The sequence below is a fragment of the Aquarana catesbeiana genome, linkage group LG07 (genome assembly GCF_042186555.1).
Source record: "Aquarana catesbeiana isolate 2022-GZ linkage group LG07, ASM4218655v1, whole genome shotgun sequence".
Taxonomy (NCBI): Eukaryota; Metazoa; Chordata; class Amphibia; order Anura; family Ranidae; genus Aquarana; species Aquarana catesbeiana.
The window spans coordinates 92894226-92906363 of NC_133330.1; the positions used below are offsets into that span (position 1 = coordinate 92894226).

Genomic DNA, 12138 nt, shown 5'->3' on the forward strand with positions numbered 1-12138 from the left:
ACGAGGTAGCTCCTTAACGCATACCTGTCGGCCAGGAGGGCCAGCAGGTGGCTGTAAAACGAACCCCAAAATATGGCGTCTGTCCCATAAATACCCTCGCCCAGAATGCAACTCGGAGGACCACCTCCACCGAGCGTGCCTCCGGGACAGAGGAGCATCTATTCGCTTCAACACGTTGCCTTTCCAACCCTGACCAGTGGTAACAGCAACACCCACCGGTCAGCACGGAAACACCCACAACGTCAGCCAAGCTGGAACAGAGGCGAACTTTTAACCTTCCAAACGCACGATTTACTAAATTTACATAACATGCGGTAGATTGCAAATCTACCTGCGCTACACATCTGTAGGCCTTCTCCAGGTTTTTGTGTGAATATATCTATTTATAACCAGTTCTCCTCCTTAAGGTTCAAAAGTTTCATTTTTTTCTTCTGTGACATTCAACCTGCCCCAAATGTGTACCAGCGTTATGTACAGCATGTAACAGTGAAACAGTAAAAAAAAAAAAAAAATTGGATTTGAAATGTCACGTGGCATTATTTCTCAATTCTGACTAGTTGAGACAAACGGTTTTCTGTGTTGCTGTTTCCTCCAGCAATCAGAGGAGTTAAAAAAGAGTTACTAGAGTTTCAGCCCATTGGAAATGATCCAGGAGTGGCGTGGCGTGGCCAGCCTCTCGTATAATCTGTATGCTTTGAAAAGCAAAAAACACATTGCTGCCTACACAGGTCTGCCAGCATGTCTCAGCAACTTCTATCCCGGGCTCTGGTGTCAATAAACTGGCTAGCTGGCGCCCTGAAAACAGGTCAACCAGGCCCAGCTCTGCGTGTACTGGATGCATCGTTCTACTACCCACCAATTAGGAATGGACGTGAGGAGTATGTAGAAAAGCACATACCAGGAGCATTATACTTTGATATAGATGAATGTAAGGACCAGACGTCTCCCTATGAAATGATGCTACCCAGTGAATCTGCTTTTGCAAAATATGTGGGCAATCTTGGCATCAATAATGCTAGCCACGTTGTGGTGTACGATGCTGATCAAGTGGGCATTTACTATGCCGCAAGGGTCTGGTGGATGTTTAAGGCCTTTGGTCATAAGAATGTGTTTGTTCTGAACGGAGGGTTCAGGAACTGGGAGAAGCAAGGACATCCAGTAACATCTGAAGTAGTAAAACCACAGCCAGAGACTTATAAAGCTGTGCTGAATTCTTCTCTGGTAAAAACATTCGAAGACATACAAAGGAATCTAGACAGCAAACAGTTCCAGCTGGTGGACTCGCGTTCTGAAGGACGGTACACTGGGACAGAGCCTGAACCAGGAGGAGGTAAGGTGGATTGGAGTATGCTATTTTGTCTATATTAAAGTAGAACTAAAGGCAAACTTTCTTTTTAGTTTTGGATAGAGTGGAGGGGGATTAGAACACCTGTCAGGTTTTTATTGCTAGAAACTGCAAAGCTGCTGAAGTGACCATAAAGTCATTCACACTCTCTTAATCATAATACAAAGTGTTCACCGCCTCTCCTCTAAATAAGAGGTTCTGACCGTAGCCAATTGCAAATACATGTATAAAAAGGGGTTTTTATCCTTGGGGTGGTCTATAAAGTAGGCTACACTGGGACAGAGCCTGAACCAGGAGGAGGTAAGGTGGATTGGAGTATGCTATTTTGTCTATATTAAAGTAGAACTAAAGGCAAACTTTCTTTTTAGTTAAAGTAACCAAAATATATATTTTTTTCACTTTATCCACAGCGTCCCGTGTCTTGCAAATCTGACTGACATATATATAACATCAACCTGTTTAAGCTGTGGGCTGTGCTAAAAGCCTAAAATGATTAGAGAGGCAAGGGTCTTATGATCAAATGCTCTTATTGCCATTGAATATTCATATGAAGGGCAATGCCTAACACGGCTATCTATTTAATCAGCTAATTGAAGTGATGTGAATTCAAAGTAATTTGCCATATACTTATATTCCACCACTTATGGATCGGCTTTAAAAGGACTTCCTAGCAAATCGTTTGAAAATTAGCACAGAACAAGGCAATTCAGCCTCACCCTTACTCTATCACCGCTTCAATTACTGCCCCTCGCTTCCATGAAGGATCATTTTAAAGAAGACTCCTCCAATTAAACTTTGAGGATTCAGCACTAACCAAGACCTTTCAATTTCACTTTTTGCTTTTTTGTTTTTTTACCGCCCCCCGCCCCCATTACAAAACCCTGGCCATTCTAGCGAACATTAAATATAGTATGTCCCCGGGAAATCACTTCTGCTCAGCACTCCCGTGACAGTTTGTATATTTGGATTTGATCCATAAATGATTTATTTAAAATAAACAATACAGAGGCAATTAGCCTACTGGGACTGCTGAAACAGGAGTGAACTACTTCAGGCGCCTGCAATATATGTTTTTTGTTGATTGTTATATGTAAGTATTGTCTGTCTAAATGTCAGTCACCTGCAACATTGTTAATGTGTCAGTGTAGTTTTACTCAAGGTATCATTTCCTTAGAATAACATACGGTCAGGATATGAATTTATCAACTTTAATGAAAAGTAACATTACTGTTTTTTAAATCAATGATTCAGGTGAATATCACCATAATAAAATTTGATACAAACTTTTTATTATACAACTGTGTACAGAGCCCTTTCTGACCAAAAGTAGCTGTCTATTCTATCCCTGGGGTGCCTACTTTATAGACCACCCCAAGGATAAAAACCCCTTTTTATACAGGTTTTTATTGCTGTCTGTGTCCCCACTAGGAAGATTCACCATCCCTATTTGTCCCGTTTACCATTTTCATTAAAAGTGAAAGTAAATCCCACATTTTGGGTTATCACTAAAGCAGGAATAGTGGGGAGATCTTCCACAGAGAACTCTAGTGTGTGTGTGTTTATATGTCAGTATTCCATTATATATCCCTGTATGGTGTGGTCATTCAGGTGCTTATCTAATAGTTTCTTGAAACTATCGATGCTCCCCGCTGAGACCACCGCCTGTGGAAGGGAATTCCACATCCTTGCCGCTCTTATAGTAAAGAACCCTCTACGGAGTTTAAGGTTAAACCTAATTTCTTTTCATTTTAATGAGTGGCCACGTGTCTTGTTAAACTCCCTTCTGCGAAAAAGTTTTATCCCTATTGTGGGGTCACCAGTACGGTATTTGTATATTGAAATAATTTCCCCTCTCAAATGTCTCTTCTCCAGAGAGAATAAGTTCAGTGCTCGCCACCTTTCCTCATAACTACTATCCTCCAGACCATTTATTAGCTTTGTTGCCCTTCTTTGTACTCGCTCCATTTCCAGTACATCCTTCCTGAGGACTGGTGCCCAGAACCGGACAGCATACTCTAGGTGCGGCCGGACCAGAGTCTTGTAGAGCAGGAGAATTATCGTTTTACCTCTGGAATTAATCCCCTTTTTAATGCATGCCAATATTTTATTTGCTTTGTTAGCAGCAGCTTGCACTATTTTTTCTTTTTTTAAACTTAATTTGAAGTGCACAAAGTGACACTTTATGCATGTTTCTGCACAGCAGAGTGGTGTGTTACACTGCTCTACAGTGACTGTGCCTACATGTGCGATGCGGTAAAATGGTAAAATGCAGCATGTCTGCATTTTACTGCAGCTCACTGAAACACATCTCCGGTCTGCATTGCAGTGGGAACAGGGTACATAGAAAACAATTATTTTCTTTGTGCCATAGCGGTCACTGGCATTTATCCAGTGCAGATGTGTGAAACAAGCTCTAATGCCGCGCACACACAATTGGACTTTACAGCATACTTGGTCCGGCATACCGGATTTCGTCAGACAATTTGATCGTGTGTGGGCTCCAGCGGACTTTCTCAAAAGTTTGGCGGACTTAGATTTGAAACATGTTTCATATCTGTCCGACGGACTCGAGTCCGGACGAAAAGTCCGCTCGTCTGTATGCTAGTCCGACGGACAAAAACCGACGCTAGGGCAGCTATTGGCTACTGGCTATGAACTTCCTTGTTTTAGTCCGGTCGTACGTCATCACGTACAAATCCATCGGATTTTGGTTGATTGTGTGTAGGCAAGTCCGTTCATTCGGAGAGTCCGCCGTAAAGTCCGTTGAAAAGTCCGCCAGACAAAGTCTGCCGTAAAGTCCGCTCGTGTGTACGCGGCATAAGGGTTAAAGTAGACCTAAACCATAACTGAATTGCATCACATTTCCTAAGAACGCTGTATTATAAAGAAATGCCTTTTTTTTTTTTAAACTCTGTACTGTTCTCCCCTATAACATCCCTTTTCTATCCCAGTGCTACTGATCTCCTGCAAACTCTTTTCTAGGCACTAAACTTAGGTTCAGAATGTGTGTGAAATGGCACACGTTCCCAACCTGCAAGAAAATGCACGGCACATTTGCAGAAGTGCGGGGGTGCCAGCAAAGGTATTGCATTTTTGTACTGTATTGTGCCACAGCTCTATGCAGCTCAGTGCGACGGGTCTCAATAAAAGGGTCAGGGACTTCTTTAGCCGTACTTGAAAAGAATAGGCTGCCTACACAAAGAACATGACTTGCAATAGTGTGAGCTGAGCCTAATTTCATTGCACAGGAGCAACTTCTTGATAATGAAAACTGTAGAACATGCTTGCACAATGTGTGCTGGCACAGCCACTTAAAGGAGTTGTAAAGTCAGAAGATTTTTTAACCTTAATGGATACTATGCATTAAGCTAAAACACCTTCTGTGTTTAGCAGCTTCCCCAGTACCCCCTAATACTTACCTGAGACCCATCTCTGTCCAGAGATGTCAACGAGTGTCTCGGCCATCAGAGACGCTCTCTCCTGATTGGCTGAGACACGGCAGCGGCGCCATTGGCACCCACTGCTGTCAATCAAAGTCAGTCAGCCAATCAGGGTAAAGAGGAGGGGCTGTGTCGTGGCTCAGTGTCTGAATGGACACAGGGAGCTGTGGCTCAGCTCAGGTGCCCCCATAGCAAGCTGCTTGCTGTGTGGAAACTCGACAGGAGGGAGGGGACCGAGAAGAGGAGGATCTGGGCTGCTCTGTGCAAATCCACTCACAGAGCAGGTAAGTATAACATATTTGTTATTTTTATTGAAAAAAGACTTTACAATCACTTTAAAGTCCCCACTGCAAGCGCATGTGACACAGTGATAATGCAGGACAACTGGGAGACAGGGATAGAGTGGTGTTACTTTCAGTGTCTGAACAAGAATTTTCATAGTAGGATTTATTGTACTAAAAGCTGCATATTAAAAAAAAAAAGAAAAAGACTATTATTTTTATTTATTTTCATTTTAGTGATTGGTATTACACCTGCTTTTCTTAACCACTTGCTGACCTCTGCACGTCGATATACACCGGCACAATGGCAGCGGTGGGCAAATGGCCGTACCTGTATGTCCCCTTTAATTGGCGGGGTTAGCGGGCGCACGCCACGTACAGCGTGACAATGCCAGCGGGACCGGCGGACTCGATGTCCGCTGGTCTCCTGCCGATCGTGTCACAGAGCCGCAGAACAGGGAAGTGCCTATGTAAACAAGGCATTTCCCCGTTCTGCCTAGTGACATGACAAAGATTCCTGCTCCCTGTCATCAGGAGCAGTGATCACTGTCATGTGATTTGTAGCCCATCCCCCCCACAGATAGAATCACTCCCAAGGACACACTTAACCCCTTCATCGCCCCCTAGTGGTTAACCCCTTCCCTGCCAGTGTCATTTACACAGTAATCAGTGCATTTTTATAGCACTGATCGCTGTATAAATGACAATGGTCCCAAAAATGTGTCAAAAGTGTCCGATGTGTCCTCCATAATGTTGCAGTCACGATAACAAATCGCAGATCGCTGCCATTACTAATAAAAAAAAATTAATAATAAAAATGCCATAAAACTATCCCCTATTTTGTAGACACTATAACTTTTGCGCAAACCAATCAATATACATTTATCGATTTTACCAAAAATATGTAGAAGAATACGTATCAGCCTAAACTGAGGAAAAAAAATGTATATATATTTTGGGGGGATATTTATTATAGCAAAAATTAAAAAATATTGCGTTTTTTTTTTTTTTAAATTGTCGCTCTTTTTTTGTTTATAGCGCAAAAAATAAAAATCGCAGAGGTGATCAAATACCACCAAAAGAAAGCTCTATTTGTGGGAAAAAAAGGACATCAATTTTGTTTGGGTGCAATGTCACACGACTGCGCAATTGTCAGTTAAAGCGACGCAGTGCCATATCGCAAAAAGTGCTCTGGTCAGGAAGGGGGTAAAATTTTCCGGTGCTGAAGCGGTTAAAGAGCTTGTTATAAGGTTGGATATCAAGGGTTCAGTTGGGGAAGACTGAGTTTTAGTGTAGGGATACATATAGATAGAAAAAAAGGGGGGAAAACTGCGCTACGGTGAAATACACAAAAAATAATAATTGCAGCTGCGATTCATCTATATAACACAAACATAGTAAAAGTTAAATGAGAAAAAAGAGGGGTTGAATCGCGCTATAAAAGATTGGCGATCATATACATCATCACCAAACCAAATAATTAAAACTAAGTGAAAGGATCCCCTTTGGTGCATTAAACATGAAATTCAAAACACATATCAAATTAATAATCAAATCAAAAAATGAAAAATAAATAAGTGTCCATATAAAAAAAAATGGATCACCCAAGTGATATAAAAAAATATATGAAAGAAACTCAAAAAAGTTCCAAAAGACATGAATTCTTGCTATGAGAAGAAAAGAGTGCTTGTTCCACCACCGTAAATGAGACTGGCCGCTTACCAGAAACTCATGATCCCCCGTTACAGAGGATCAGAGAAAGCTGTTTGTGAATACTGATTCGAACCACGACCAATGGACCAGAAGCCTTGTACCGAGATGAGACATCAGGGACTTTGGAACCATGCTAGGGATATTCACACTGACAGGTACTCAGACATCAGCCCATAGCCACCAGCACACATCACTTTTATCTGATGAGCAGGAACACATAATATGTATTATGTGTTCCTGCTCATCAGATAAAAGTGATGTTGGTTATGGGCTGATGTCTGTTCGAATCAGTATTCATAAACAGCTTTCTCTGATCCTCTGTAACGGGGGATCATGAGTTTCTGGTAAGCGGCCAGTCTCATTTTACAGTGGTGGAACAAGCACTCTTTTCTTCTCATAGCAAGAATTCATGTCTTTTGGAACTTTTTTGAGTTTCTTTCATATATTTTTTTATATCACTTGGGTGATCCATTTTTTTGTATATGGACTCTTATTTATCTTTCATTTTTTGATTTGATTATTAATTTGATATGTGTTTTGAATTTCATGTTTAATGCACTAAAGGGGATCCTTTCACTTAGTTTTAATTATTTGGTTTGGTGATGATGTATACGATCGCCAATCTTTTATAGCGCAATTCAACCCCTCTTTTTTCTCATTCATACATATAGATAGATCGTTTTGTATTTTGTTTTACTGTTAAGGAAGCTGTAGATTACTCACGTCACACAACCATATATAAGCCCATCTACCAATACAACATATGTACCTGTTTGAAAAAAACTCTTATTTAATTAAAGTCCCTGTAAATAAATAAAGAGAAAAAAGGGAAAGATAATCAAAGTCCTTGTGCTCACACTCCTGTGTGTTAAAAGAGAAGTATGGGTTAAATTATTTTTGCATAATGTGAATTTTTGTGAGCTACTACTTCCAAAGACTAGTTCTAGCCTACTACACACCCTTTGTAAAAACAAAGCAAATACCCAATAGAGAGTCTAAAGTTCATCCTCCAGTGTGATCCAGAATATTTATTTTGACTATTCAACACTTTTCCTTTAACCCGTTCACGCAAAACCCAGGTTTCCTTTAAGGCCAGCCATAGATGGTTTAAATCTTGGCTGGTTCCTGCTGAACTGGCCGAGATTCGAACCATGCATGGGCAGGTAGTGGCTAGTTTAGCTGCTAGCAATAATCACTGTCTTCTACCGACAGGAACAGCTTCCCTCGCCCCCCCCCCCCATGGGAGAATACAATGACTGGTATTCCCCTGTCAACACTGTCTGTTCTCTTCCTGTATGGTCTGCCTAACCGGGTCTTTACACCTGCAGGGCAGAAAAGACTACCTCATCATGAGACCACTGTGATTGGCTGTCTTGGAGTAAGTCCGACTTGTGGAAACCAAAGAGTTTCAAGTTGATTAGAGACAAGGACACTGTAGAATCTGTACTGGGCCTACCTCTAGCCACTTGCAAGGTGGTCTGGAGGAATAAACTCACCAACAGGCACAATGATCTGCCATGGAGGGCAATCCAAGGATTACCTTTGAGGATATTAATTCATTCCAGAAATCTGAGCAGATAGAGGCACTGCCCCTTTTGCATCATCCATGAAGAAACTACTTTGCCTGTCTTCTGGCAGTGCCTCTTTGCTCAGAACCTGTTGAGGGCTCTGGAACCAGACTCAAGACTTTGTACCACAAACAACAACTCATGGCTGGGACAAGGGGTGGGCAGGAGGGGAAGCTGCCCTGGAAACTGCGGTATCATATGAGCTGGGGGGCACCACAAAAAGAATAGGGTGAGGGGATTTGTGTAAACCACCACAGTGCTCTGCACCCCGAGCCCACCCTTTTTAGAAGCCTGTTATAGCCTCTGGCTCTAATCACGTGCTTCAAACCCCCCCCCCCATTGGAATCCATGGTCCGGCGTCCTGTATGTAGATAAGGGGGCCGGATGCATGGTTTGGGGGGGTGCAGAGCACTGTGGTGGTGGTGTGCCCCTAATGGATGGGCCACCACTGATTGTCAGTCTGGGAGGAGGGAAGTGCTAGATGTACTAGCAGATTTGGATACACTAACAAATTGAAGCCAAACTCCAGCTAACACGTTATAAGCAGTTACAGCAAACAGTTTTTCACTTTTGGAATAAAAGGTTTTACATAAAAATATAAAACTAATCATTGTAAGCACCCCTGCCAGTGGTAAATGGTTTGTCTTATCGTTGTAATTAAAACATTCTGCTGGAGAGCTTGTTCTTTTAAAAAAAACAACAGAATTACTGGCTGAATCAGCAGGTGAAAAACAGAAGAGAGAAAGCGCAAAAAAGAAAATGAATGCAGCTATCACACCTAAAAAATGATAAGCTGAAATATATTAAATGTTTGTTTTTGGGTTTAATACCTCACTATGGAAGCCATATTGTCCAGAGTTGTGGGCTGGAGACATTGTTAAATACTAGTTCTATTACAAAATGAAGAACTGTGATAGATTTAGCCTGTAATGTCAATAAACCAATACAAATAATAAAAAAATAATAATAGGAGGAAATAATAAAGGATAAGACTATGATTACAGGTTTTATTATTTTGTTCATGTTTCTAATAATTTGTTTCGTTGAATTTACAGAAATTTTCCCTGGACACATCCCAGACTCCTTAAACCTCCCATTCACCAGCTTTTTGACAGAAGAAGGATTTGAGAAGTCACCTGATGAGATGCAGTGCCTTTTTCAGGATAAAGGAATAGATCTGAAGAAGCCCCTTACAATTACTTGTCGGCGTGGTGTAACAGCATGTCAGCTGGCCTTAGCTTCCTACATTCTGGGCAAGGAAGATACTGCCATCTATGATGGTTCATGGTATGAATGGTTCCATCGGGCCAAGCCAGAACAAAAAATCACTGTCTGGAAAAATGACAAATAGCTTGGAGTCTATCTGACTATCTGAGGAATCATGGCATTTCTTGTTCACTAGAAGCTGTGTAACAAAGGGATGGCCAGCTGCAGAGGAGTCAAGTCATACTTTTTAATTGTAGGTGGAAGTTTAGGGCTGTTCGCTATGCAAGGCTAAACCAATTCTTCTATTTTTTACCAAAACAAAAGACAATGAGTCAAAAGTTTCTAATTAACCTCCTTGGCCCCAACAGAAGGAGTTACCTTAGAAGAAGCTATCTCTGTTTAAGACCCCATTCACACTTGTGCAACTTGTCATGTGACTTTTGCAAGTCACATGACAAGTCATAGCCCATGTTTTCCTATGATCACCATTAATATAGGTGCAAGTTGAAGTCACAACGACTTCATGGTAGTTTATGCACTACTTTGGTCTGACTTTCATGCAACTTGAGGGCCATAGACTTTAATGTTAAAGCTTAGGCTACTTTCACATTGGGGCGTCGGCGGTAAAGTGGCGCTATTTTTAGCGACGCTTTACCGTAGTTTTTGCGGCGCTTTTTGGCCGCTAGCGGGATGCTTTTAACCCCCCCGCTAACACACGAAAAAGGGTTAAGAGCGCCCACAAAGAGCTTTCAATGGGCAGGGGCGTTTTAGGAGCGGTGTATACACAGTGCCTCAAAGATGCTTGCAGGACTTTTTTTAGCATCCTGCCAGTGCACAGCTCCAGTGTGAAGCACTCAGGCTTTCACATTGGAGTGAGAGGAGAGGCTCTTTGCAGGCGCTATTTTTAGCGCTATAGGGCTTGTAAAGCATGTCAGTGTAAAAGCAGCCTTAGGCCCCTGTCAGTTTTTCAGGCGGACCTGATCAGACGCTCCATTCAGCCCTAGGGAGCGGCGATGTCAGTGGTGACATGTCCACTGACACCCGCTGCTATCCAATCCGATCCTCTCCACCAAAACCAGACGGATGAAGGTCCTATTTTCCATCCGCCTGGTGGATCAGATCGGATGAAAACAAACAAGCGGTTTATTTCCATCTGATCTCCCCATAGAGGAGAGCGGGACTCTGTCCATCTCTGCTCTGCACAGTGAGAGGTGACATACCTGCCATCTTCCTGCTCAACAGAGATTAGTGGAGAGATGCCCCGCTGAGCAAGCAGATCCCGCAGAATGGAGGCACCCGTGTAAAAGGGGCCTTAAACGTTGCATGAAAGTCATACCTGAATGTTTTACATACAACAGTGGGTCTGACTTTGCAGAGGGACAAGTTACAACCAAAGTTGCACTCCAAAGTCACGCAGCTTTACAGTCATACAAGTGTGAATGGAGCCTAAACAACATCTTGTAGGGTTGGTATGGATGTGTGATACTTTGGGGTTTATTTACTGAAGCTGGCGAGTGCAAAATCTGGTGCAGCTGTGCTTTTAACTTCAGCTTGTTGAATTAAAACTTTTGTTAATCCCCCCAAAAAATGCAGATTCTGGTCCCTTAAAGCAGATTACACAGCACAGTGCTTGTGCTATGTAATCTGCCCCCCTCTAAACTGTAAAAAGAAACCCCTAAACCTACTACTTCCTGTATGCCCTATCTAATCAGACCACGATAACAGGGCAGCGCCGCCTTGATCACCCCTTGATCACCGTGGTCAAAGTGCCTCCCTCTGTGATAGGCTGCCCTGCTCCGCTCTCCTCTCTCCCCCTTCCTTCCTGCCTGTCAGTCCCCTCTGTGTATGTCTCTGGCCCAGCCCCGACCCCCCGCCGCTATTCTTGTGAAAAAAATTTGCTACATTTTCACTGCTAGCCTCTATATTAGAGACTGGCATAGCACACTATGTCATTTGTTTAAAAAAACGAGCACTGTAAATACCTAATATCAGCTGTCTTCAGGCCGGTCATGTGACTCGCGGCTGCTTTACAGCTATGATACATTGCTTCTGCGGAGGAGCAGAGTGGCCACGTGATCGCTGACGTCAGAGGGAGATCATGGCCCCTCCTTCAGAAGACATGTGTCGTAGCTGGAAAACGTCCGCGAGTGATGGGACCGCCTGAAGACAGCTGATATTAGATATTTACAATGCTCGTTTTTTAAAACGAATGAAATAGTGTGCTATGCCAGCCTCTAATAGAGGGCTGGCATGGACTTATGTATATGGGTTAATAAACCCTTTAAGCTTTGACAAAAAAATAACTGGAAGCTGATTGGTTTCTGTGAAGAGCTGCACCAGATTTTGCACTCTCCAGTTGTAGTAAATCAACCCCAATGGCTTCTTGGGCTTGTCCAAAAGAGTGGAATCCCCAGATCAATAATCTGCATGTTTTCTAATGATCGTACAGCAGGGGCTACCAGCAGCGGTCACTACAAATAATCACTGGCTGTGCGGAGAGCCACAAATAGCTGCGGTCACCAGCGACCTGTCATTATAGTGAAGGGAGCCGGAGGCTGTACCTAGCCAATCTCATCCACAGCTGG

At 42.7% G+C, this 12138-nt stretch overlaps 1 protein-coding gene across 1 annotated transcript; it reads left to right on the forward strand.

Moving 5' to 3' along the window:
- The first annotated feature begins 660 nt into the window (after positions 1–660).
- On the forward strand, positions 661–11523 carry LOC141103171 (thiosulfate sulfurtransferase-like). Its single transcript, XM_073592489.1, has 2 exons — positions 661–1330; positions 9403–11523. Exons 1-2 carry the CDS (start codon positions 739–741, stop codon positions 9696–9698), a joined length of 888 nt encoding a protein of 295 aa, XP_073448590.1. The 5' UTR covers positions 661–738; the 3' UTR covers positions 9699–11523.
- The last annotated feature ends 615 nt before the right edge of the window (positions 11524–12138 follow it).

Coding starts and splice junctions, on each gene's coding strand:
- LOC141103171 (XM_073592489.1), top strand. CDS start 739: ATGTCTCAGCAACTTCTATCCCGGGCTCTGGTGTCAATAAACTGGCTA. Junction 1,331..9,402: donor AGAGCCTGAACCAGGAGGAG/GTAAGGTGGATT, acceptor TTGAATTTACAG/AAATTTTCCCTGGACACATC.